The 23,054-nt window shown below is 43.0% G+C and overlaps 1 protein-coding gene across 1 annotated transcript in view; it reads right to left on the minus strand.

Annotated features, from left to right (window-relative positions):
- PPP2R2B (protein phosphatase 2 regulatory subunit Bbeta) overlaps window positions 1–22,325 on the minus strand; it is a 481,896-nt gene extending 459,571 nt beyond the window's left edge. Inside the window, exon 1 of the mRNA XM_052643667.1 lies at window positions 22,252–22,325. Within this exon, the coding sequence (XP_052499627.1) occupies window positions 22,252–22,325 (74 nt within the window). The remainder of the gene's footprint in view (window positions 1–22,251) is intronic.
- Between the last annotated feature and the right edge of the window lie 729 nt (window positions 22,326–23,054).

Consider the following 23,054-nt stretch of genomic DNA (forward strand, 5'->3'; position numbering starts at 1 on the left):
TTAAATGTGTCAGGAATTTTGCTAAGCAGTTTCTGTGAATTAGCCTATTTAACTTTATATTAAGCCTTTGAGAAAGATATTGTTATAAACAGCTTTACAGATGAGCAAACTATATGTTAGTGAGGTTAGCGTGCCGTAGGGTCATGTGAACCCAGACAATCTAACCTGAGAGTCCAAACATACCTACATGCAACTCTTCAAGGAATCTACAGCTTTTTGGGGATAAAATATAATCATATGAATGAAACAGTTAAATCACAACAAAAGGAGTTACGGGATAAATGGTCTACGGATGAGGCAAAACCACAAGCTCACCACAGTGTTAACAGCAGATGAGAGGGAGGTTGGGATAACAGAGACACACTACTGTATATATGGCAGATAACCAACAAGGACTTACTATAGAGCACAAGGAACTCTGCTCAATAATTTCTGATAACCTAAGAGGGAAAAGAACCTGAAAAAGAATATATATGTTCATATATATGTATGTACACACACATACATATACATATGGTGACTCAGACGGTAAAGAATATGCCTGCATTGCAGGAGGATTCAGTCCCTGGGTTGGGGAGATCCCCTGGAGAAGGGCATAGCAACCCACTCCAGTATTCTTGTTGGAGAATCTCATGGACAGAGGAGCCTGGCAGGCTACAGTCCATGAAGTCACAAAGAGTTGGACACAACTGAGCAACTAAGTACACACACACATATACACAATATATACATACATTTATATATACATACATATATAGAGAGATATATAACTGAAACACTGCTATACACCTGAAATTAACATGACATAGTAAGTCAAACTATACTTGAATAAAAAGAAAAAAAAGCAGACAAGACTCAAGACAGAGTGACTCCTGACATCATGATCTAAGGGAAACTGAGCTCCAAGTCAGTAACTTGGGGATAGAAAGTAAAATGGGGTCTTACCCTTGACTTGGAGATTATATATATGGACTTGGATTCTCTGCCAACAAACAGCAAATTCTCTGAGATTTCCTTGTGCAATATTTGCCTTTGCTTCTTTGCTAAAAGAAAGTTTTCCTCTGCACGATCCAGTTTGTCTTACCAACAGGCAGCTGGCAAATCGAGGGTGTGATATTACATGCTGTAAAGAGGTATTCAGACTGGCAAATGCTTACGCTTTTGTGCCACTTTGAATTTTATTTCTAGTTCCTCAGGATGGGTTTTTGGTGCTGATGAGCATTTCATACTGGGTGGCGTGTGTTTGCACGTGTGTGTAGGGTGAGAGAGGAACTGTGGTGTGCCATGGGGAAATGTACACGTGTGCCATCTGGAGACAGCCCTGAAAACAACCAGTCCCCCAGGAGCGATGTGAAGAGGGATGAGTCAGGCCAAGAATAGCATTTCCTGACTGCCCACTCCCTGGCACATTGCCAGAAGGTTTTATTTTCTTCTGTAGGTTCTAATCTTCAGTTTCATATGAAAAGATGATATTGCCAAATCCGGTGATAAGATGCTTTTTATAATAACTAGTTTGATTAATTACAAGACTCTAATCTCCTGAGGGCAGGGACCATGTCTTTTCTATTCACCATTGTGTACCAACATCCTGGCATGAAGTCAGGACCTAATAAGTATTTGTTGCATGAATAAATGAATAATAAATGAATGTAATATTTTGTATTTATTGGATCAGATCCTCCCTGTGAATCATTGCTCTCCTGGGTCACTAAGAAGCTGGCAGCTCTGACTGCATGAAATACATTGAATGATTTTAGAATCAAGGGTCCTCAACCTATTAGCAATCCTAGTATTTTTTCTAGGGGTATGTAGATATCAGTTCAATCAACAAGCTGTTACTGAGCTCTACTGTTGTAACATTGTTAGAGGAACTGGGGATGGCACACTGAACAAGGCAAACAAGTCTTAGTCTTCTTAGTGGTTCTCTTCTTGTAGGTTAAGCATAATAATAAAACCATGGATAATTGACTGGTGGTAATAAATGCTATGAAAAAGCAAGGAAATGAGAAAAAGAATTATGGACAAATACTATTGATATATAGTATTCCCAACTATCTCCCCTGAGGAAAACATGGTCCAGGACCTAGAATCAAATTAATGAGGTGGTCATGAGGTCCACTTCTAGGAAATTACACTGAAAACCATTCAAGGATATCGATGATGCCCAAGTCTTTTTTCTCTAGTGTTTAAAATTAAGCTTAAACTGAGATAGTTGTAGATTTATACACAGTTGGAAGAAGCAGACTCACAAATATAAAAAACAAACTAATGATTGCCAAAGGTGGGGAGAGAGATGGGAGAAGGGGTAATTAAATTGTGCTGTGCTTAGTCACTCAGTGTGTCCGACTTTTTGCAATCCATAGGTTGTAGGTATCCTAACAGGCTCCTCCTTCCATGGGGATTCTCCAGGCAAGAATACTGGAGTGAGTTGCCATGCCCTCCTCCAGGGGATCTGCCCAACCCAGGGATTGAACCCAGGTCTCCTGCATTGCAGGGAGATTCTTTACCATCTGAGTGAAATTAGGGGTATGGAATTAGGAAATACAAACTACTATGTATAAAATGCTTCCCAGATGGCTCAGTGGTAAAGAATCTGCCTGCCAATGCAGGGGATGCATGTCCAATCTCTGGATCAGGAAGATACCCTGGAGGAAGAACCCATGGCAACCCACCCCGGTACTCTTGCCTGAACAATCCCATGGACAGAGGACCCTGGCAGCCTATAGTCTGTGGGGTTGCGAAGAGTCGGACATGACTTAGCAACTTAGCAACAACAACATGTATAAAATAGATAAGCAACAAAGTTGTGTTGTATAGCACAGGGAAATATAGCTGTTATCTTGTAACAATTTTTTTTCATAACTTAATAATTATTTTCATAAATGAGGTATTTCAAAGAGCCATAAGATAAAGTGCTAAATATATATATTTTGAAGAAATTAAACATAGAGCTTTGCATTTATCCAGTTCCATAATGGTGTCCAAGTCTTGAAGATTTGGGGAAATTATTTTCCACTTGATTGTTCAGAAATCTATTCAATGAGTGATTGGTAAGATAAAAAGAATGGCAAAAGTGATCAAGAAAATGCACTCCTAGAGAAAAGAATGGAGGGTTTACCATAGCTGACATACTTTGAGTACTTGCCCTGTGTTGGTAAGCACTGTATGTTTATTACCTTAATTTATTACCAAAAGATTCCCATGCAACAGGCTCTATTCTTATCACATTTTGATGGCAAACAAGGCACAGAAGTCTCTCAGCTAGTGGATGGAAAAATCTAGCAGTGGATCCAGGCAGTCTGACTCTAAGGGTAAATTATTAAGTTACTCCATTGTAGAATTTAAGCACAGTGTCTCTAGAATCCAAGGTTTTTAAACTACTAGCATACTCTGCTTCTTTGAAGTATATAATGAATATATGAGAAGATTATTTTTAAACAAAGCTATCAAGTCTACTACAAAAGAGTACTGTATTTCAGCAAGACTGCCAATTTATTTCAGCCTTCCGGTCTTCATATTTGCAGGTACCTCTACCTCAAAGCTTCCCTTGTAGCTCAGTCAGTAAAGAATCTGCCTGCAGTGCAGGAGACCCAGGTTCGATCCCTGGGTTGGAAAGATCCCCTGGAGAAGGAAATGGCAACCCACTCCAGTATCCTTGCCTGGAAAATCTTATGGACAGAGGAGCCTGGTGGACTGCAGTCCATGGGGTCGCAGAGTCGGGCACAACTGAGCGACTAACACTAACTACCTCAAATCTCTTCCCCGGGCTCTTTGCATGGCTGGCTCCTTCTTATCAGACAGGCCTCAGCTCAAACATATTTCTTCCTGTCCACCCTATGCCTAGCCGGCCACCATTCTTGAGTCACTCGCTATTCCATTTATCCTGTTTTTAATTTCTTCCCAGCCCTGATGACTATTTGAAAGTTCCTGGATGTTGATGTCTGCTTGTGGTCATCTTTTTCCCCAACCAGAATGTAGGCACCACAAGGTTAGGGGTAGCAGCTGCTTTGCTTCCTTCCTTAAATTTCCTTAGAGACGGAACCCTGCCTGGTCCCTCACGGAGGCTTTAAAAACATATGATGAATTTACGCTCTCCCTGGGATCTGTAGCCTCAGCTCTCAGAGAGCATTACTTTTATGGAAGAGCATGCTACTGACAAAACCTGCCCACCATTCGGTGTGCCAGGTGGGAAAGGAGAAGTGTTTTCAGAGACCTGAAAAATACCATCCAATAAGCACCTAAAAGGAGCTGTGAGTTCTCTGAAGGCTGCCAAGGCCACCAGGTATGAAACTTATTTGCCAGAAGACCAATTTGGAGGGTATTTCTTAGTTAGATGATATGCAAGGTCATCACTTTAAATTTGGTCTTGTTTTGTCTTGGTTCCCTTCTTACTTGAGATCGAATGGCTGTGATGGTTTATCACCTGTCTCCTCTACAGAACTTAAGGCCATGAGAACAGAGATCTAACTATCTTTATACTCCTAGATGTTCAATGCCTTAGGGCGTCTCGAGTGGCTTGGTGGTCAAGGATCTGCCTGCCAATTCAGGAGCCACAGGAGATTTGGGTTCAGTCCCTGGGTTGGGAAGATCCCCTGGAGAAGGAAAAGACAACCCACTCCAGTCCTCTTGCCTGGGAAACCCATTGTCACAGGAGCCTGATGTCCACGGAATCACAAAGAATCAGACATTACTGAGTGACTGAAAACACATTCAGTGTCTAGAACAATGACAAACATATTGTAGGTGCACAAGGAACATTTAATAAAAGGACCAATAAATGAGCCAACACTTGGTTGTGTCTGTAGAGAAAGGCAGGTGGAATACCACAATGAAGCCAATGTTTACTGAGTCCCCGCTAAGTCCCAGGCACTGTTCCTGGAACGTATCTTACTTCAGTTATTTACCTGTTAAGTTAGAAGCTTTGGGAGTCCACCTTTTCAGTTCAGTTCAGTCACTCAGTCGTGTCCAGCTCTTTGCAACCCCATGGACTGCAGCACACCAGGCTTTCCTGTCCATCACCAACTTCTGGAGTTTACTCAAACTCATGTCCATTGAGTCGGGGATGCCATCCAACCATCTCATCCTCTGTCGTCCCCTTCTCCTCCCACCTTCAATCTTTCCCAGCATCAGGGTCTTTTCAAATGAGTCAGCTCTTTGCATCAGGTGGTCAAAGTATTGGAGTTTCAGCTTTAGCATCAGTCTTTCCAATGAACACTTAGGACTGATCTCCTTTAGGATGGACTGGTTGGATATCCTTGCAGTCCAAGGGACTCTCAAGAGTCTTCTCCAACACCACAGTTCAAAAGCATCAATTCTTCGGCACTCAGCTTTCTTTACAGTCAAACTCTCACATCCATACATGGCCACTGGAAAAACCATAGCCTTGACTAGACAGACATTGGTTGGCAAAGTAATGTCTCTGCTTTTTAATATGTTATCTAGGTTGGTCATAACTGTCCTTCCAAGGAGTAAGCATCTGTTAATTTCATGGCTGCAGTCACCATCTGCAGTGATTTTGGAGCCCAAAAAAATAAAGTCTGACACTTTCCATTATTTCCCCATCTATTTCCCATGAAGTGATAGGAACAGATGCCATGATCTTCGTTTTCTGAATGTTGAGCTTTAAGCCAACTTTTCACTCTCCTCTTTCACTTTCCTCAAGAGGCTTCTTAGTTCCTCTTCACTTTCTGCCATAAGGGTGATGTCATCTGCATATCTGAGGTTACTGATATTTCTCCCAGCAATCTTGTTTCCAGCTTGTGCTTCTTTCAGCCCAGCATTTCTCATGATGTACCCTGCATATAAGTTAAATAAGCAGGGTGACAATATTCAGCCTTGACGTACGCCTTTTCCTATTTGGAACCAGTCTGTTGTTCCATGTCCAGTTCTAACTGTTGCTTCCTGACCTGCATACAGATTTCTCAAGAGGCAGGTCAGGTGGTCTGGTACTCCCATCTCTTGAAGAATTTTCCACAGTTTGTTGTGATCCACACAGTCAACCTTTTAAGGAGTTAAATATAGAGAGTGAAAGATGCCTTTCTTCTTTCAGATATCAGAACCATGTCTGGCTAGGGAAGTGGTTCTTTAAAATGAAGGTTGGGTGTCCCTGGATCTTCAGACTTTAATCAGTTCACTGAGGTCTGCACCAATATCTGATGTGTGCGTGTGCTCCATCATGTCCGACTCTCCGTGATCCCAAGGACTGCAGTCTGCCAGGCTCCTCTGTCCATGGAATTTTCCAGGCAAGAATACTGGAGCGGGTTACCATTTCTTACTCCAGGGAATATTTCTGACTCAGGGACGGAAACTGAGCTCTTGTGTCTTCTGCATTGACCTGTGGATTCTTTACAACTGTGCCACTTGGGAAGCCTATATCTGATAGTGCTGTATTAAAAATAATAATAATAATTTTGTGTGATGCCCAGAGCATGTCTGAGGCTCAATAGAAAATTATAACTAAAGCCTTGGCCAGTGCTTCACCCAGAGGATCGTTTCCATTTATCATCTCACTTTGACTTGATCTGAATTGGAGCCAAAAATACAATTTCCAAAAGAACACTGGAAACGAGTGCAAATGAAGTGAATTTGAAGGAGGCTGTTCCCAGCATGCACAGCAAGCTTCACATCAGGCAGTTAGACAGGGAAGAGAAAAGTGCAAGTTGGCGCAGTGGCATGGCTGAGATTGGAGCAGGAGATGTTGGAGGAGAATTTGTTTGGGCAATATCTGACTGCCCCATAGCCCCAGCCCTGAGCTCTACACCATCAAGTTCAGCCCATCGCTTAGCGGCACTGGAGAGGTGCAATTATGAAGAAACCCGTGTTCCATACCCTGGTCCAAGCCACGTTATTAGGTACACAAAATGGGGAAGATAGCACTTACAAGAAAATTCCCGAAAGTTTAATACCAGATAACAGTCTGTTCAGCTGATTCTCTGTGTATATAGGGCCAATTTCAAAGAAAAATAAGCTTCCTTTTATTAAAAAAAACTTTAAAATAATAATATCATTACACATACCTCACTCGGTTATTTAAAATTACCTCAAAACTGGTTCTCTCTTGAGGGCTTATCAGGACCCAAGCCTGCCGCGGGAAAGGAAGGAAAGTCTTTACAGGGTATCTTGGAGGGCTCTCCCTGCCTCTCTTCCACATAGAGTCTCTACTCAGGCCAGCCTATCATCCTAATGTATCCACAAGATAGTCAGGAACTGTCAAACCAATAACAAAGGAGTACTGAGGCCGAAACACTGCAGTGAAACCACGGGCTGGCTTTCAGCCCCAGCTGTGGGAATCTGCCTGCAATGCAGGAAACCTGGGTTCGATCCCTGGGTTTGGAAGATATCCTGGAGAAAGGATAGGCTACTCACTCAGTATTCTGGCCTGGAGAATTCCGTGGACCGTATAGTCCAAGGGTTCGCAAAGAGTTGAACACGACTGAGCGACATTCTCTCTTCTCTCTGTGATACTAATTGTTGTTGCTGTTTTGTTGATAAATCATGTCCAGCTCTTTGCAACCCCATGGACTATAGCCTTCCAGGCTCCTCTGTCCATGGGATCTCCCATGCCAGGATACTAGAATGGGTTGCTGTTTCCTCCTCCAAGGGATTTTCCCAACCCAGGGACTGAACCCACATCTCCTGCATTGGCAGGCGGATTCTTTACTGCTGAGCCACCGGGGAAGCCCCAGACACTGATTAGCTGTGTGCTTTTAGACGGTTCACTTCATCTCTCTGCATGGTGGAGGGCGGGGCTCTGAACATGGTTGGTTGCCTTGTCTCTTCCAGCTCTGGCTATGCATCCGGTTTGATGCAAATTGTCAAGACCAAGGTGATGCCCTGCCCCACTCACCGGCTGCAGCAGCCCTTCAGAAAAATACTCTGTGTTCAGGTAGGGAAGGAAATTATGTTAACCCTTTGCTTCTAAGTTCACCCATCTTTGGCAGGTCTGCAATCATGCCATCTCCCAACTGAGATTTAGAATCAGGGTGTTTACAAATGGGTTCCCCTAACCCCCTTCCCTTGAGCAACATTGCTCTCTGACTCTATCTCTGCAGTTTCCACATCTTGGGCTAGATATGGAGGGAGGGAGGAAGGAGACCAGGCAACATTTAGTAGTGTTGCTTTTATTTTCTTTCCTGTTAACCTAGGACAGTGCCTCTTGAACTACTGCACTTGAGGTTTCTTCCTCAACAGATGCTGGAGTGCAGCTTAAAAATGGAAGCTCTTGGACTCCACTCTAGCTTCACTGATTCAGAATTTCAGCAGAGTCTGGGAGCCCCCAAATCTGCATTTTAAACTAAGCACTCTAGTTCATCTTATTTAGGCTAGCCTCTGGGGACCATTGTCCTAGAAGAAGGAAGGCAAACATAACGCGGGTCACTCCACTTGCCTACTCTGCTGCCAACATGAAGATTCATCATCTGTTTTCCCACCATCATTTATCTTACCTGCTATGTGCCAAGTATGGGCTTCTCAGGTGACTTAGTGGTAAAGCATCCACCTGCCAGTGCAGGAGACTGGGTTGGGAAGATCCCCTGGAGAAGGAAACAGCAACCCACTTCAGTATTCTTGGCTGGAGAATTCCATGGACAGAGGAGCTTGGTGGGCTACAGTCCATGAGGTCGCAAAGAGCTGGACCTGACTTTGTGACTGAGCATGCAAGCACGTTCTGTGTACCAGGTACAGTGGGCAGAAAGGCTCAAAGTACCCGCTCTCTCAGAGAGTTTACGGTCTAGTGAGCGGAAACAATGATAAACAAATGCAAACATCTAACATGTGAAGCAGTGAGAAAATATATGATGGAAAACCAAGGTCAAGTGCTAGGGAGGTGTGTCCTTTCAGAGAAGGTAGGCAAGAAGGCCTATTTGAAGGATGACATCTGTACTAAGCCTTAAAAGAAGTGAAAGAAAGGATTGTAGGGTTGGGAGAACATTCCAGTAAGAGGGAATGACGATCTTTAACTTGTAGAGGGGAACGCAAAGCATTTTTGTGCACATGCAGAACTGTCTTGATGGTTCTAAGAAATAGATTTCAGCACGACTTAAAGATGGAGGCAGGGTCAGCACTGTCCTGAAGTTGAATGGCCTACTTGGGCAGAAAGCTAGCTCTTCACCACTATCTTACCAGGAATTTTGTGAGGTGGTTCACGGACCCTGCAAAGGTCCCTGAATCAGAGGTCATCTCCCAAATGAAAATTCTATAACGTTTTTCTGTGGGATGGAGACAGGTGGCCTAAAGGCCTGGATGCATGGGTTGCATTTGCTTTCCTTTCTCAGTAGTTTTTTTTTTTTTTTTTTTTTTTGCAGGGAGGGGCTGGAGGTGGGGCTCTATCTAACTTGTGTTGCCTTTAGGCAGGGCTGGAACATACTGTACACACATGATGCCAATATCATGTCTTTCTGGTAATTGCTACCTGCTTGGCTCCTGCAGGATGTTTGGGGCTCCCATCGCATGCTTAGACATGCTATCTGGGTTACAGGTCTATGAGAGGATGAGTTTACAATTAAGGTAGGACATGGCTTCCTAACCTTTGCTTCTAAAAGAGTGACCTTTGGCCAGCAGTCCCCTGAGAGGGCCACCTTGCTGTTTATAAATAAAGATACACAGCTGAGCATATGTACCATTCTCTCCAGAGGCTTGGATGTAGCAGCTATTTCTTGTTGAACAAACAAGATATGATGACATTTTTAATGGTTTTATCCTAAGACGACCATTCTCTTCTTTCTAAATATTGTGCTTTGCAAGTGCTCTATCTGGAAGAGTGAACACACCCTATTTTTCATTGCTCATAGTGTTTATTGCCTCTTCAAAACACAACCTGGTGTGTTCCTGCCACTGCTTATCTAGAATAACAATTTCCTTGTCTGAATGTCAAGACAATGGCCAGGTTTCTGTGTTTGTAAGACTGTTTTAATAATACGCAAATGCACCTTGAGGAATTTGGGGAGTACAAAGAACTATCTATTAATACAAGTCTACTGCACCGCAACAATAAGGACTGCTTCTAGGAAAGCAACCACACATCTGAGCAGCCAACTTTTTAAAATATGTCCAGTCCCTCTTAGCCTCTCTACTCTATTGTCACAGCAGTCAGAAGAGTCTTCATGCTACAGATACGGTCAGGCTTCTTTCCCCAAGTTCATCTACTTCCATAATTTCCAGCTGGTCTTTGGATCAAGACCAGTTCCATCAGCCACACCACAGAGACACATAGGGTCATAGCATTCATAGCCTCAATCTCCTCCAAACTCCTTCTTGGCCTCTGTGCACCAGCCTCACTGGCCTTCCTAACTCCATGTCCTCTCCATTGCAGCGTTAACCACAATTTATGTTCATTTGATTCGTTTTTCTTCCAACAGGGTTTGAACCATATCTATTTTTACCACCAGGGAACCCACTGCCTAGCCAATATTTGACATTAAGAATGGAGATGTTCTTTGTATTTTTAAAATAAGTGAATAAATACATTAATAACTTCTCTTGCAAGGTTCCCTGACTAATGAATTTGCTCCAAACATATTCAGGTAAGTGACATTCCCATGTATATGATTCAGATAGGGCTTTCACGCACATCTTTGAATTAATTTGCCTCCTCTTTGCTTTTCTTACTGACTGGGCTGTTATAGACACTTGGAAAGGCAAAGCCCTTGGCCATCTCAGCCTCTCTCTCCTCCCAGCTCAGTCTGCCAGTGAAGAAACAATGACTCAGAAAACTAATGGGCCAGACTCTCTAATGAAACAATGATGATTTCACCACTGTTGATTTCTCTATTAGATTTCTAAAATTGAGTCAAAATGTAGGCACTGCCTTGGGGCACAACTACCAGAGACAAGTAATGAATTCAGAAACACAATTCAGAGCAACACTGACCAATGTATATTACAGGCAAACACCAGGAAAGGTGATGGAGGTTGAAAGAATCAAAGAAAGAAAGAAAAAAAAAAAGGGAAGCTTTTTTGATGGGAGTGGGATGAAATGCAGGGAATTCAGGATCTGCAACCAGACTCACTAGTGAGACCTGGACAAACATTCCATCACAGCAACAGCAGAGACAGTATATTAAGTGGTGACCAGGCACATGCCATTCAATGTCTTTAGCCTTATAATAAATATGAAAAGAAGGCATCATTTACTTTCATTTCACAGTAGGAAAAACAGACACTCAGAGGATACATACTTGAAGTCATGTTTGGAACTCTGGTTTATCAGATTCCAAAGCCAAAGTCTTTCCAACTAAATATTGGGTTGGCCAGAAAGTCCGTTTGAATTTTTCTGTTCGCTGTCATGGAAAAACCTGAACACAAACTTTTTGGTCAACCCAGTATTTCATCTCATCAGTCCTCCATCAGTATCTTCATCTGCAAAGTGTGGATACGACCAGGCAGGATTATCTCCAGGTGATAGTAATACATGCAGAGCACCTGGAGCCTTATTGGCTTCTACTTAAACATTATTTTCTGTCCTTCTTATTTCTTACCCACTGTTGAATTCCTTATGGATTTTTATTAGAAATTGGTAAAATAGGGTTACCACTCCCAGACAGATGATTTAATAGTCAAATATTCAAGACAAATACTGCACAAAGCTCCCCTCAATTTCACACCAATCCCACCAAGTTTTACTGATGCTATATCATTGTTTGACGAGGCACAGCAGGATTAGCCATTTTCCTGAGACACCAATGTCAGAAGAGAACTTGATCCCAGTCCATACTGCTGGGCCGGAATATTTTCCACCACCACATCATGTCAAAATGCACAGGGCAGGAGTTGATTTCCAGGCGCTTCCCTAATAAGAATCACATTAATAAAAACAACAGCGAACTCTTTATTTGCACCTGGAACCATACTACTCGCTTTGTATGAATGATCACATTTGCTGAACAAATGCACATTTGGTATGTGAATCATTTTTATCCTCCTTTTGATAGATAACAAAACTTGAGTGATTTTCTCTATGTTAGGTAGATAGTTTAGCCAGTACTTGAATAAAACATCAGGAAGCAAATTCATAGCTACTGGGAAGCAGACAAATGCACAATAGAGGTCCACTGAATGTTTAAGAGGACAGCACTGACCTTGAATCCTTTCAGGACAGGCACCTCTCTGCCAGACATCTTGACCAAACGCAGCCTCTTGTCAGCAGCAGGATTTTAGTCTGTCATTTCAAAGGGATCCACAACTGATCAGTCACTTTCTCCCAGAGCTCTTCCCTGGAGCTCTGAAGATATTCGTCAGTCATGGCTGCTGCTTATCACAGACTCAGCTTCTAGCCTCTGATTACTCCTAAAATGCACCTGAGGGATCTTAAAAACCAGGATTCCTGGGGCCAATTTCCATGGAGAATGGGGCGGAGACAGCCCTGTGCCCTTCCACAGCTGATTCTCATACACAGCCAGGGTGAAGACATACTGTTAGAGCTGACTGCCCATGCCTCTCTCTCTCCTGGTAGACCACAGTTTCTTAAAAAGGGAATGAATCTTTTCTGTTTTTTCAGTTTCCATGTGCTGAGAACAATGCCTGAATATTGTAGGCAGTAGCAGGGGGCAGCTAAGAGCCTGGATGCTGGAGTCAGGCAGTTTGGATGTGAACCCTCATCTACCACATAGTAGCTGTGTGGTTTTGAGTACGTACTGCTATACAATTCAATGCCTCGTTCCCTTATCTGTAAAGTGATAACATTCATCAATACTTGTGATGTTTTTGTGAGATTTATGGGAGGAAGTAACTATAAAGCATTTAATGCAAGGTCTGGCACATAACAAACCCACAATCAATGCTAGCTATGCAGATAGGCAAAAAATTCAATCAACATGCAACCTTAATGCCTCTATGTAACAGCTGTGGTAAATGCAGTGGGGATACAAAAAAATAATAAGTCCAAGTCCCTGCATATTCACAGGCCTTAGGCTAGGGGTTTTATCAATAATTTTTTTCACCTTCATGATAATACTTTGACATATTATTAGAAAAGGAAATATACCAGGTAAGTAACTGAAGGTCACCAGCAAGTAATTATCAGTCTGAGATTGGAACTCAGATTCATCCGGCTTCAGATCTCACTCTTTCTACTTTATCACTAAAATTTCATATAAATGTTGATTCATATTCATTCAATCAATAAGCGTCTTTGCCATGCTTGCTATGTGCTAGAAACTGTTCTAAGTACTGGAGACATAGAAACGAACCAAACAGAATGTCTCTGCTTTCATGTGGTTTGCATTCTAGAGCACAAAAAGAGTGGTGACAAGTAAGTAAATGGGTATATAATGTGTCAGGTCACGGTAAGTGCTACAGAGGAAAAATAAAGCAGGGTACAGGTAACTGAGGGGGTATGTATTTGTGTATATGTGTGTGTGTGAGAAGTTTTTTTCCATTTGGCTATAATGTAATCTTATTTTTCTTTTCTTTACTGAAGTACAGTTGATGCACAAAAGTTACAGGTATACAATATAGTGATTCACAACTTTTAAAGATTATACTCCATTTATAGCTATTATAAAATATTGGGCTTCCCTAGTGGTTCAGATGGCAAAGACTCTGCCTGGAATGTGGGAGACCTGGCTTTGGTCCCTGGGTTGGGAAGATCTCCTGAAGGACGGTATGGCAACCCACTCACATATTCTTGCCTGGAAAATTCCTGTGGACAGAGGAGCATGGTGGGCTACGTCCATGGGGTTGCAAAGAGTTGACACAACTGAGCAACTGTGTATTGTACAATATATCCATGTAGCTTATTTTATACATAATAGCTTGTACCTCTTAATCTTATACTCCTATCTTGCCCCTGCCCTCTTTCCTCTCCCCACTTAATCACTAGTTTGTTCTCTATACCTGTGAGTCTGCTTCTTTTATATTTTCACTACTTGGTTGTATTTTTTATAGGGGGGGGATTCTACATATGTCCTGATATTATACAATATTTATCTTTCTCTGTCTGACTTATTTCACTTAGCATAACACCCTCCAAGTTCATTCATGTTGTTGCAAATAACAAGATTTCACTCCTTTTTATGGCTGAGTACTATTCAATTGTGTATATACATACCACATGTTTATCCACTGATCTGTTGATAGATGCTTAGATTTCTTCCGTATCTCGGCAATTGTAAATAATGCTGCTATTAACATTGGAGTGAGACTCAGTCGTGTCCAGCTCTTTGGGACTTCATGGACGGGAGCCAATCAGGCTCCTCTGTCTATGGAATTCTCTAGGCAAGAAGAGTGGAACGGGTTGCCATGTCCTTCCCCCAGGGATCTTCCCAACCCAAGGATTGAAACCAGATCTCTCACATTGCAGGCAGATTCTTTACCTTTTGAGCTACCCAGGAAGTCCCTATTTTAGACAGGAAGGCCAAGAAATGCTTCTGATAAAGAAACATTTGAGTGATGGACATGATAAGATGTGTTTGGATTCTGGGTAAGTTTCAGGAGTTTAAGCCCAAGGATTTATTGTAGAATTAGAAGGATATGAGACAGAAGGAAATAAAAGACAATTTCAAAGTGCTTGACTTGAGTAACTAGGAGAACGAAATTCTCACTTAGTGAGCTGGAGAAAAATGCTGGACAAGGAGGTTTTTCTTGAGAGGAAATCAGGAGTTCTGTTTTGAGATCTCTGTTGTGCATCCAAGTGGAAATACTAGGTAGGCAGATAGATATACAAGTCTGTATTGTAGGGAGAAGCTGGAGCTAGAAATATAAACTGAATAGAAGAGATTTCAAACCATGAGATCACCTAGGAGCAAGTATAGATTAAGAAGACGACTGAGCCTGGGGCCCCAATATTTATAGGTCGGGAAGATGATGAGGAACCAGCTGGGGAGTCAGAGAAGGACTTGCCAGTGAGGGAGAGGGAAACAGAAAGTGTGGCCTTGAGGCCAAGACAAGAAACTCTCTCAAGAAGGAAGCAGCGATTGCGTGGGCCAAAACTAGTGAGGGCTGCAGCAGAGGATGACAGGATTCATGAATGAGAGGGTTACTGGTGACTCTCACGAGAGCTGTTTTGGTGGAGGGATGGAAAGAGCAGACTGGAGGAAAAGACACGGTGACAGTGTGAAGGACCCTTTCAAGGCTCTTTTTTTTTTTTTTTCCTGGAAAGGGGAGTGGAGAGTGAGGCAGCAGCTGAGGGGGATACAGGGTCAGGAGATGATTACTTTAAGTGAGCTGATTTACAGCGTGTCTGTGAGTCCCCATACAGCCCCATAGGATCCTGTAGAGAGGAAAGACAGAGCAGAGGGAGAGGGGCTGAGTGCAGGTGTGAGGGGCTTGAGTGGGGGTCAGGGGTAGGATTCAGCTCACAGGGGAGGACTGGTTGTAGATGAAAGCAGGGGCTGTTCATCTACTGCAAGTAAAAATGGAAAACAGACTGGAAATGCAAAGCAGAGTCAAACAATGTAAGGTTTTGTCTCACTTAATCCTTATAATAACCCCTTCATGTGGTGGAATATTATTTCTGTGTTACAGAGAATCACAATGTGACTTGGGAAAGATTTTCAATGTAGTTGCATATTTGTAACAATGAGAAAAAGAGTAGTCAGGGAACGCTGTAGGTGGAAGTGCATTTGATTTGGACCCAAAGAGTGGGTTGGTTCTAAATACGTGAAAGGGGCCGAGACAAGAATTCCAAATACATATAAGAATTCTATAAATATGTAAAAAGGCACAAAATAGAGCAAAATCCTTTCTTGGCAGGTACTTTGGAACTGAACTGTGTGGATTCTAATCCTAGCTCCTGCACTTAATAGTTGTGTGACCTTGGACAAGATACCTGACTTCTCTGTGCTCCAGTTTCCCCATGTTTAACTCACAGGGATAGGAACTGTACCTACTTCATAGGATTGTTGTGAGGAATACAAACAGGTAATTGTGCCTACATCCATATACACACAGAGTGGAACTGTGCCTAGAACGTAGAGAGCACTGCTTGGTTTACTTCTAAAAGTAAAGAGTTTGGAAAAAAAAAATGTGTATTTTTCCTGTGTGTGTGTGTACTTCCAGCAGTCCTGCTTTTGGGTATCATTGGAAGATATTCTGCTGCAAGAACTTTATAGAACAAGGAGCTCAGCTCGGTGCTCTGTGATGACCTAAAGTGGGGGGATGGGGGGATGGGGGGATGGGTGGGAGGTCCAAGAGTGAGGGGATACATGTATACATACAGCTGATTCACTTCATTGTACAGCAGAAAGTAACATAACATTGTAAGGCAATTATACTCCAATTTTTAAAAAGTCAAAGAGAGAAAAGAACCTTCCTCGTCTTGAAGGAGCATGATTGAAAGAAGACAGATAAGTTTGTTCACTCACTCTGTCATTCAGTCCTTCATTCTAGAAGGATTTCTTGAGCATCTACTCAGTCCGGCTCTGTACTGACCAGGTTGCAGAGACCGAGGACAACTAGGGCAGGGTTCCTGTGCCCAAGCTGCTCCTGGCCACCAGGAGATAGCTACAGACTTAGACTGTTTCAATATAGCCTGAAGGCTATTCTCATACAGATCTTCAGGAGGAAATATGCAATGTAAGGGGCAAGAGCGCTGAGTTTTTGTTTTGTCTTATTCAACAGTAATTTATTAACTACCAGCCTTCAAGGATCAAACAGCCTAGAGAAAGAGACCAAAGAGTCACTAGACCCACACAATCCCATGTGATATATGGCCACTAGGGTTTTATTACTATTATTTAAACTTCTTATTTTGTATTGAAGTATAACCAATTAGCCTGCCTGGTGGCTCAGACTGTAAAGAATTTGCCTGCCAATGCAGGAGAACTGGGTTCGATCCTTGGGTCAGGAAGATCCTCTGGAGAAGGGAATGGCAACCCACTCCAGTATTCTTGCCTGGAGAATTCCATGGAATGAGGAGCCTGCTCGGCTACAGTTCACAGGGTCACAAAGAATCGGACACAACTGAGCAACTAATAATTTCATAACCGATTAACAATGTTGTGACAGTTTCAGGTACTCAGCAGAGTGACTCAACCATGGATAAACCTATATCCATTTCCCTGCTCCCCACAAACTCCCCTCCCATTCAGGCTGCCACATAACATTGAGCAGAGTTCCCTGAAGAGCACCAAGTTTTGATTCAGATTGTTTGGACCTGAGTCTTGGCTCTGCCACTTTCCTAACTAAGGCTCTGGGCAAGGTGGTGAGCATCAGTGTCCTCATCTGTAAAACGGAGGTGACGGCGTCTGACACAAGAGGTTGCGTGAGGGGCCAATGCGATCATACAGCCATGGCCCCCAGCACACAGCCAAAGACCCACAGGCTTTGCGGTGCTATGGCTGCTTCTCTCTCATTTCCTCTTCTGTTGTTATTGTGGTTTATGTGACTCATGAAAACACTTCTGTCTTCGGACTTGTTGAGGAAGTCTTCCTAGAAAGATGTGACTCAGACTGAGTTTTAAAGGATGGATGGGGTTTGCAGCATGAAATGATGACCAGGCAACTCAGGGAAAGGATACCATCTCTGGCTCAGCACATCACCCTTTGGATAAAGAAAGCACCTGCACCAATTTGTAAGATAATCCAAATAAAAGCCCTTCATGTCAGGTACCAAATCAGGCCCATTGGAGAATATTAGGCAAGTTTCCTCATACCTTCCTGGTTCCCTCATTCTGTGGGTCTCCTAGGCCCCTCTGTCCTGTCTGGAATGATTTCCTTTTGATTGCAATTGGAATTTTGCTTCTCTGCTCCTGAAGCCATTTTGCTGTATGAATCCTTCCCTATCAGGAGGAGGGAGTTATGTGCTCACTTGATGGATTCACAGAGAAGGGAATACCATCCAGTTGTCTTTTCAAAACCCTACCTGTACTCTTTTATCAGCACTATTTAGCTGTCCTTTTTTTCTGGATGTGTCTTCTTATTTCAAGTTACAGTATTACTAGAATATGGTAATAAAAGCAGACCCCTCAAATATGGCCACCCAAAACTCCCCAATCCACAATGCTTAAGACAACTAGCATTCACATAAAAGGTAATTCTTTGCAGAATATTGTACACATTTTTAAGATTTACCTATACAACAATATTGGTGTTTGTAATCTTCAATAAAAATTGAGCACCTATTGTGTACTTGGTATTGTTCTAGTGATGAGGTTAAAACAGAGAGCAGAATTACATGAGTCTTGCTCCTGAAGCTTTCAATCCAGTAAGGAAACAGATACTAACAAATCAGTTGTATCAGTCTATTCATAATGGCAAGCTAGGATAGGTGCTCTGAAGGAAAGAAACCCAGTTCTCAAAGAGCTATGATCAGAGGTTTCTCTGGTGGTTCAGTGGCTAAGACTCCACACCCCCAGTGCAGGGGGCCTGGGTACAATCCCCGGTCAGGGAACTAGATCCCACATGCCGCAACTAACAGTTTGCATTCCACAACAAAGATCCCACATGCTTCAGTGATGATCGAAGATCCCCCAACAAAGATCCCGCATGCTTCAGTGATAATCGAAGATCCCCCAACAAAGATCCCACATGCTTCAGTGATGATCGAAGATCCCCCATGCTGCCACTAACACCCAGCAGAGCCAAATAAGTAAATACATTTCTTTAAAAAAGAGCTAAGATCAGCTGAGGGTCAAGGATGGCTTCTCAGCTTCAGTTGAGAATCGATGGCTTGAATTAAAGAATGGGGCAGAGGGGAGAGAGAACCATCCCCCAAATCTGTGATCAGAGGGAGAATATGGAGACAGACAGCTTATGGCTGGAGAGCCAACAAGAAGGCATGTTTGGGGTCACTCAGGAAAGTCAGGCAGGGGTCAGAATATGCAGGCCCTCACAGGCCTGGGGAGGTCATTGACAGGTTAAGTGCAAGTGTGTCTGTGTTTGAGGTGGTGGGGTGGAATCATGTTTCAAACAAGAATTTTGACTGCAATGTATGAACCAACTCTCTATATGATGGATGAAGAAACAGGCTTGAGGGATGAGAATGAGAAAGTGAAGGAAAAAGGAACTATTTATTGACCACATATTATAGATTTACCCTACGTACAATGTGTTGCTGTATATAATGTGCTAGGTAATGCCTTGGATGCACTAAACAGAAGTACGGGCTGGTTACCATTATCATCACACTGTGTATGGCATTCTGAATGCATTTCTTTGTATGTTTTACAAATGAGGGAACTTAGGATAAAAGAAAACGCTTCCCGGGGGCTCAGTGGTAAAGAACCTGCCTGCCAATGCAGGATGCAGGCCTGATTCCTGGGTTGGGAAGATCCCCTGGAGAAGGAAATGGCAACCCACTCCAGTATTGTTGCCTGGGAAATCCCATGGACAGAGAAGCCTGGCAGGCTGCAGTTCCATGGGGTTGCAAAAGAGCCAGACATGTCTTAGCAACTAAACAACAGGCTAAGAGAGGTAAAGGAACTACCCAACATCACCCAGTTGGCAAGTGGTAGAGCTAGGATTCAGTGCCCAGGATCTTCCTATGTTGAGAGAACAAAGTCAAGGCAAAGCTGGGAGGATAATACTAGTCATCTCAGTAGGATGGTTCCATCCCTGAAGCAGCCCAGGATTGTTAACGCTCTTAAAGTTGTTCTAGAATTACTCTTAAGGGGATTGTCTAGACCGTGTGGATTTATTTGACTTTCACAGGGACAGACACAAGTTAATCATTACTGTCTTTTTCAATTAAATAAATGTTCCCAGTCATAACTTTTCCAGAATAGACTATAGAGTAACATGATTGCTAACAATGTAGAAACATAAACTCAGATTCCTTCTGACATCTTTTTCTCCTCAAACTCTAAATAACTGTAACAAGTTTCTAGTGACACTGTGATGCGTAGGGGGAAACCACTTCATTGCTTAAGAGAGTATGATAACAGAGACTTGAATATCTAAGAAAGCACATGGGGTATAGGACAAAAAAATGGAGGGCATGTATCATGTAGTAAGTTATATGAAGAACTTTAATTATCACACTTAATTTTTAACATCCTGGTAGGCAATGGCACCCCAATCCAGCACGCTTACCTGGAAAATCCCATGGATGGAGGAGGCTGGTGGGCCGCAGTCCATGGGGTTGCTAAGAGTCAGACACGACTGAGTGACTTCACTTTCACTTTTCACTTTCATGCATTGGAGAAGGAAATGGCAACCCACTCCAGTGTTCTTGCCTGGAGAATCCCAGGAGCCTGGTGGGCTGCCGTCTCTGGGGTCGCACAGAGTCGCACACTACTGAAGCGACTTAGCAGCAGCAGCAGCAGCTGTTGTTTAGTGGCTAAGTTGTGTCCAACTCTTTTGCAACCCTGGGGACTACAGCTGGGATTGCTAAAATAAGAATATTGGAGTGGGTTGCCATTTTTTTCTCCAGGGGATCTTCCCAATCCAGGGATTGAACCCATGTCTCCTGAATTGGCAGGCAGATTCTTTACCACTGATCTACCTAGCAAGTCCAATATCTTGGAAGTAGGTCTCTTTATTTCCATTTTAGAGATGAAATTGAGCATAAAGCCATTAAGGGACTTGGCCTTGGTCTCTTGATATTTAACCCCTGCCTTTTCTACTCTGCCCCAGAGCCTTATCCATGATCTTAATGTTTGGCAGATGCTATTCCCCTTGACCATCGTCTTTAATAGGTTTACAAGAAATTTATAGTCTTTCTACCCCTGCCACACACACACTTAAATCTGATGATAGGTGGTGATTCAGAGATCATTTGCTTTGACATGAATAAAACGAGGTTTCCATTTTGATGGAATTAATCAGTTAAATTTGATATAAAAAACACTTCAAGAAAGTTCTCATGGTGGTGGTCTGTCTGCCCAAGGAATGGTCTTTAGTCTGATTCATATACAAAACAGCAACTGAACAGACAGAGTGTTTGAGTTCTCAAAGTTTAAGCTGGGAGGAGAGGCAGGGCACCAATCAGAAATCACTGAGGCAGCTTCCTCTATGAGTTTAAGTCTTCTGTAATTGGAAAGTTCCCCTCATGGAGATTTCTATCCATGCTACTCTTTATCTGTCCCCAATATATATAGGGACTTGCTAAGTCTCTGTGAGGGAAGAAAGACTTCTCAGTGGGCCATCTCCTTTAGCCACCAATAACATTTTAAAGTATCCAAATTAAAAACAAAAATCTATGAATTATCAATGTCTATGGAAAATACCACCCTCAGTTTCAGTTCCAAACTTCTACTCCCATTTCCTGAGAATACTGATTAAAAAGCATCTTTATGGTACAATATACACTTCTCTTATTTTAAATACACAGCCCCTAGTCCAAGGCTCTTCCTGTGAGGATAAGAAACGAGCATGGGTTTTCAGAACAGGCTGCTCACCGGCTCACTTCCAGAAGAGTGTGTCTAGACCTGAGGCAGAGTTGTTGTTCCTCACCAACCTTACCCTCTATCAAGGACTGCTTGTAGGACAACCCCTACAGCTGAAAAACAGCCAGTCACTGACTTTTCTTGAAATTGCTCTTTTCCTAGGATGTATCAGATCAAAAGAAACAGGCAAATCACACAGAGAAGATGCAAGACCAGCTACTGACTCCAGAAATGTTGAAAGCTGCAGTGCTTAGTTGACGGGGAATTGCCAGTATGTTTACAAGGCGTTGCACACGTGCACGTAGAAAGTCCCCCTCACGTAGGCATAGCACGCTAGGTTAGAGGGTGCAGAGAAGGTCCCCCAAAGGACCAGGAACTGTTTGTACAAGACTCGGCTCAGCCTTGCCTTAAGGCATCGACTTAGGACCCCACAGACCACATTGCCAGCAAGCACTGAAACTCAGATGCGATCTTCCTGCCCTGCACCCCAAGTACAGACTCTGAGCAAATCAACCCAACAACCAACCGAGGTTCTATCATCATACAGTAATAAGCCCATTCTATTTTGCTAATTGCTTTCTTGGGCATACACCAAGTTATTAAAAGGACAGTGACAAAACAAGAGAGCTTGGATAAATGTATGTGGCGGCACCTACAGCAATTTGTTTTCCTCTTAACGTTAGTTCCAGTTACTTGTTTGCATGTGAAAGAGAACAAGGAGAATTGGCAAAACATTTCTAAATTATTTTCTACTCAGCTGCATCAGTGCTGAGACCACCTTTGCAATTGTTATCCTGCTCTTCAGAAAAGACTTTCCTCGTAGAAAACAGACTGATTTTAGAAGCAGATCTGAGTCTGTGAGATAGACGCTTTTGCCAGGCACGAGAGTCTTCTAGGAGCTGCAGAAGGCAGTCTCGGTAGAGCCTGTGGGAAGTCAGACACCAGCCCACTTTTTCCCACCCACCCAGACACTCTCCCTCTCTGGTCTGTACCTTCCGTGTGGCAGCTGGAAGAGAGGATGGTGTTCGGAGGTCTGAAGATGTAAGGCAGGTAACGAGAGAAGCATTTCATCTTCCAAAAAAGAAGGCAAAAGAAAAAATCTAAATAAAAAAACAGTGTCCTGAATCCATCAGGATTCTCTCGGCCTTTAAAGCTGGCTACATCACCCACATGTTTACGGAGGCTCTCTCCCTGTGTTGCAGAGCTGGGGAGCCTGAGGAATAACTGAAGCTGGATCCCATGTTGCCATCAGCGCCAGGGAGCCCTGCCTTACATTTCTGCATGCAGCTCTAACTCAGAAGCCCCTAAGCAAGCCGCGATATAGCCTCTTCATTGGCTGCAGCTCCTCCGAGCAGGATTTGCTGAGTAAGTCAGTCTTGCCTGTAAACACACGCTGAAATGCCCTGCCTGAAACCTCTCTCTTTTCCCGTGTGGTTAGTTTCTCTTTTAGCAAGAGAAATCCAGCAGGATATGGGAGGCGTGAGGATAAGTGACCATCTCTTATTTAGCTGAAAGATCAGATGAAACAAAGACAGCATAGTGTTCTGCCCTGGAGAGAGATGATTGTTAAAAGGAGCCAGCCGTAAAGCCATGGGTCTCAGGAATATTAAAGTACAGCAATGAAATGGGTCTCTGTCCTTGCTTAATCTAGATTGAGTTCTAGTTTTTTAATACGAAACCCAGACAATAGGACCATTTATCATTTAGGTGAAGCCAAACGCTGGGTTGAGTAGTCGGTGACAGAGGGCTAACACAGACAGATTCTGGGCTCCACTATGGCTGTTTTTTCCTGCCA

The sequence above is a fragment of the Budorcas taxicolor genome, chromosome 7 (assembly GCF_023091745.1).
Source record: "Budorcas taxicolor isolate Tak-1 chromosome 7, Takin1.1, whole genome shotgun sequence".
NCBI classification, from domain to species: Eukaryota; Metazoa; Chordata; class Mammalia; order Artiodactyla; family Bovidae; genus Budorcas; species Budorcas taxicolor.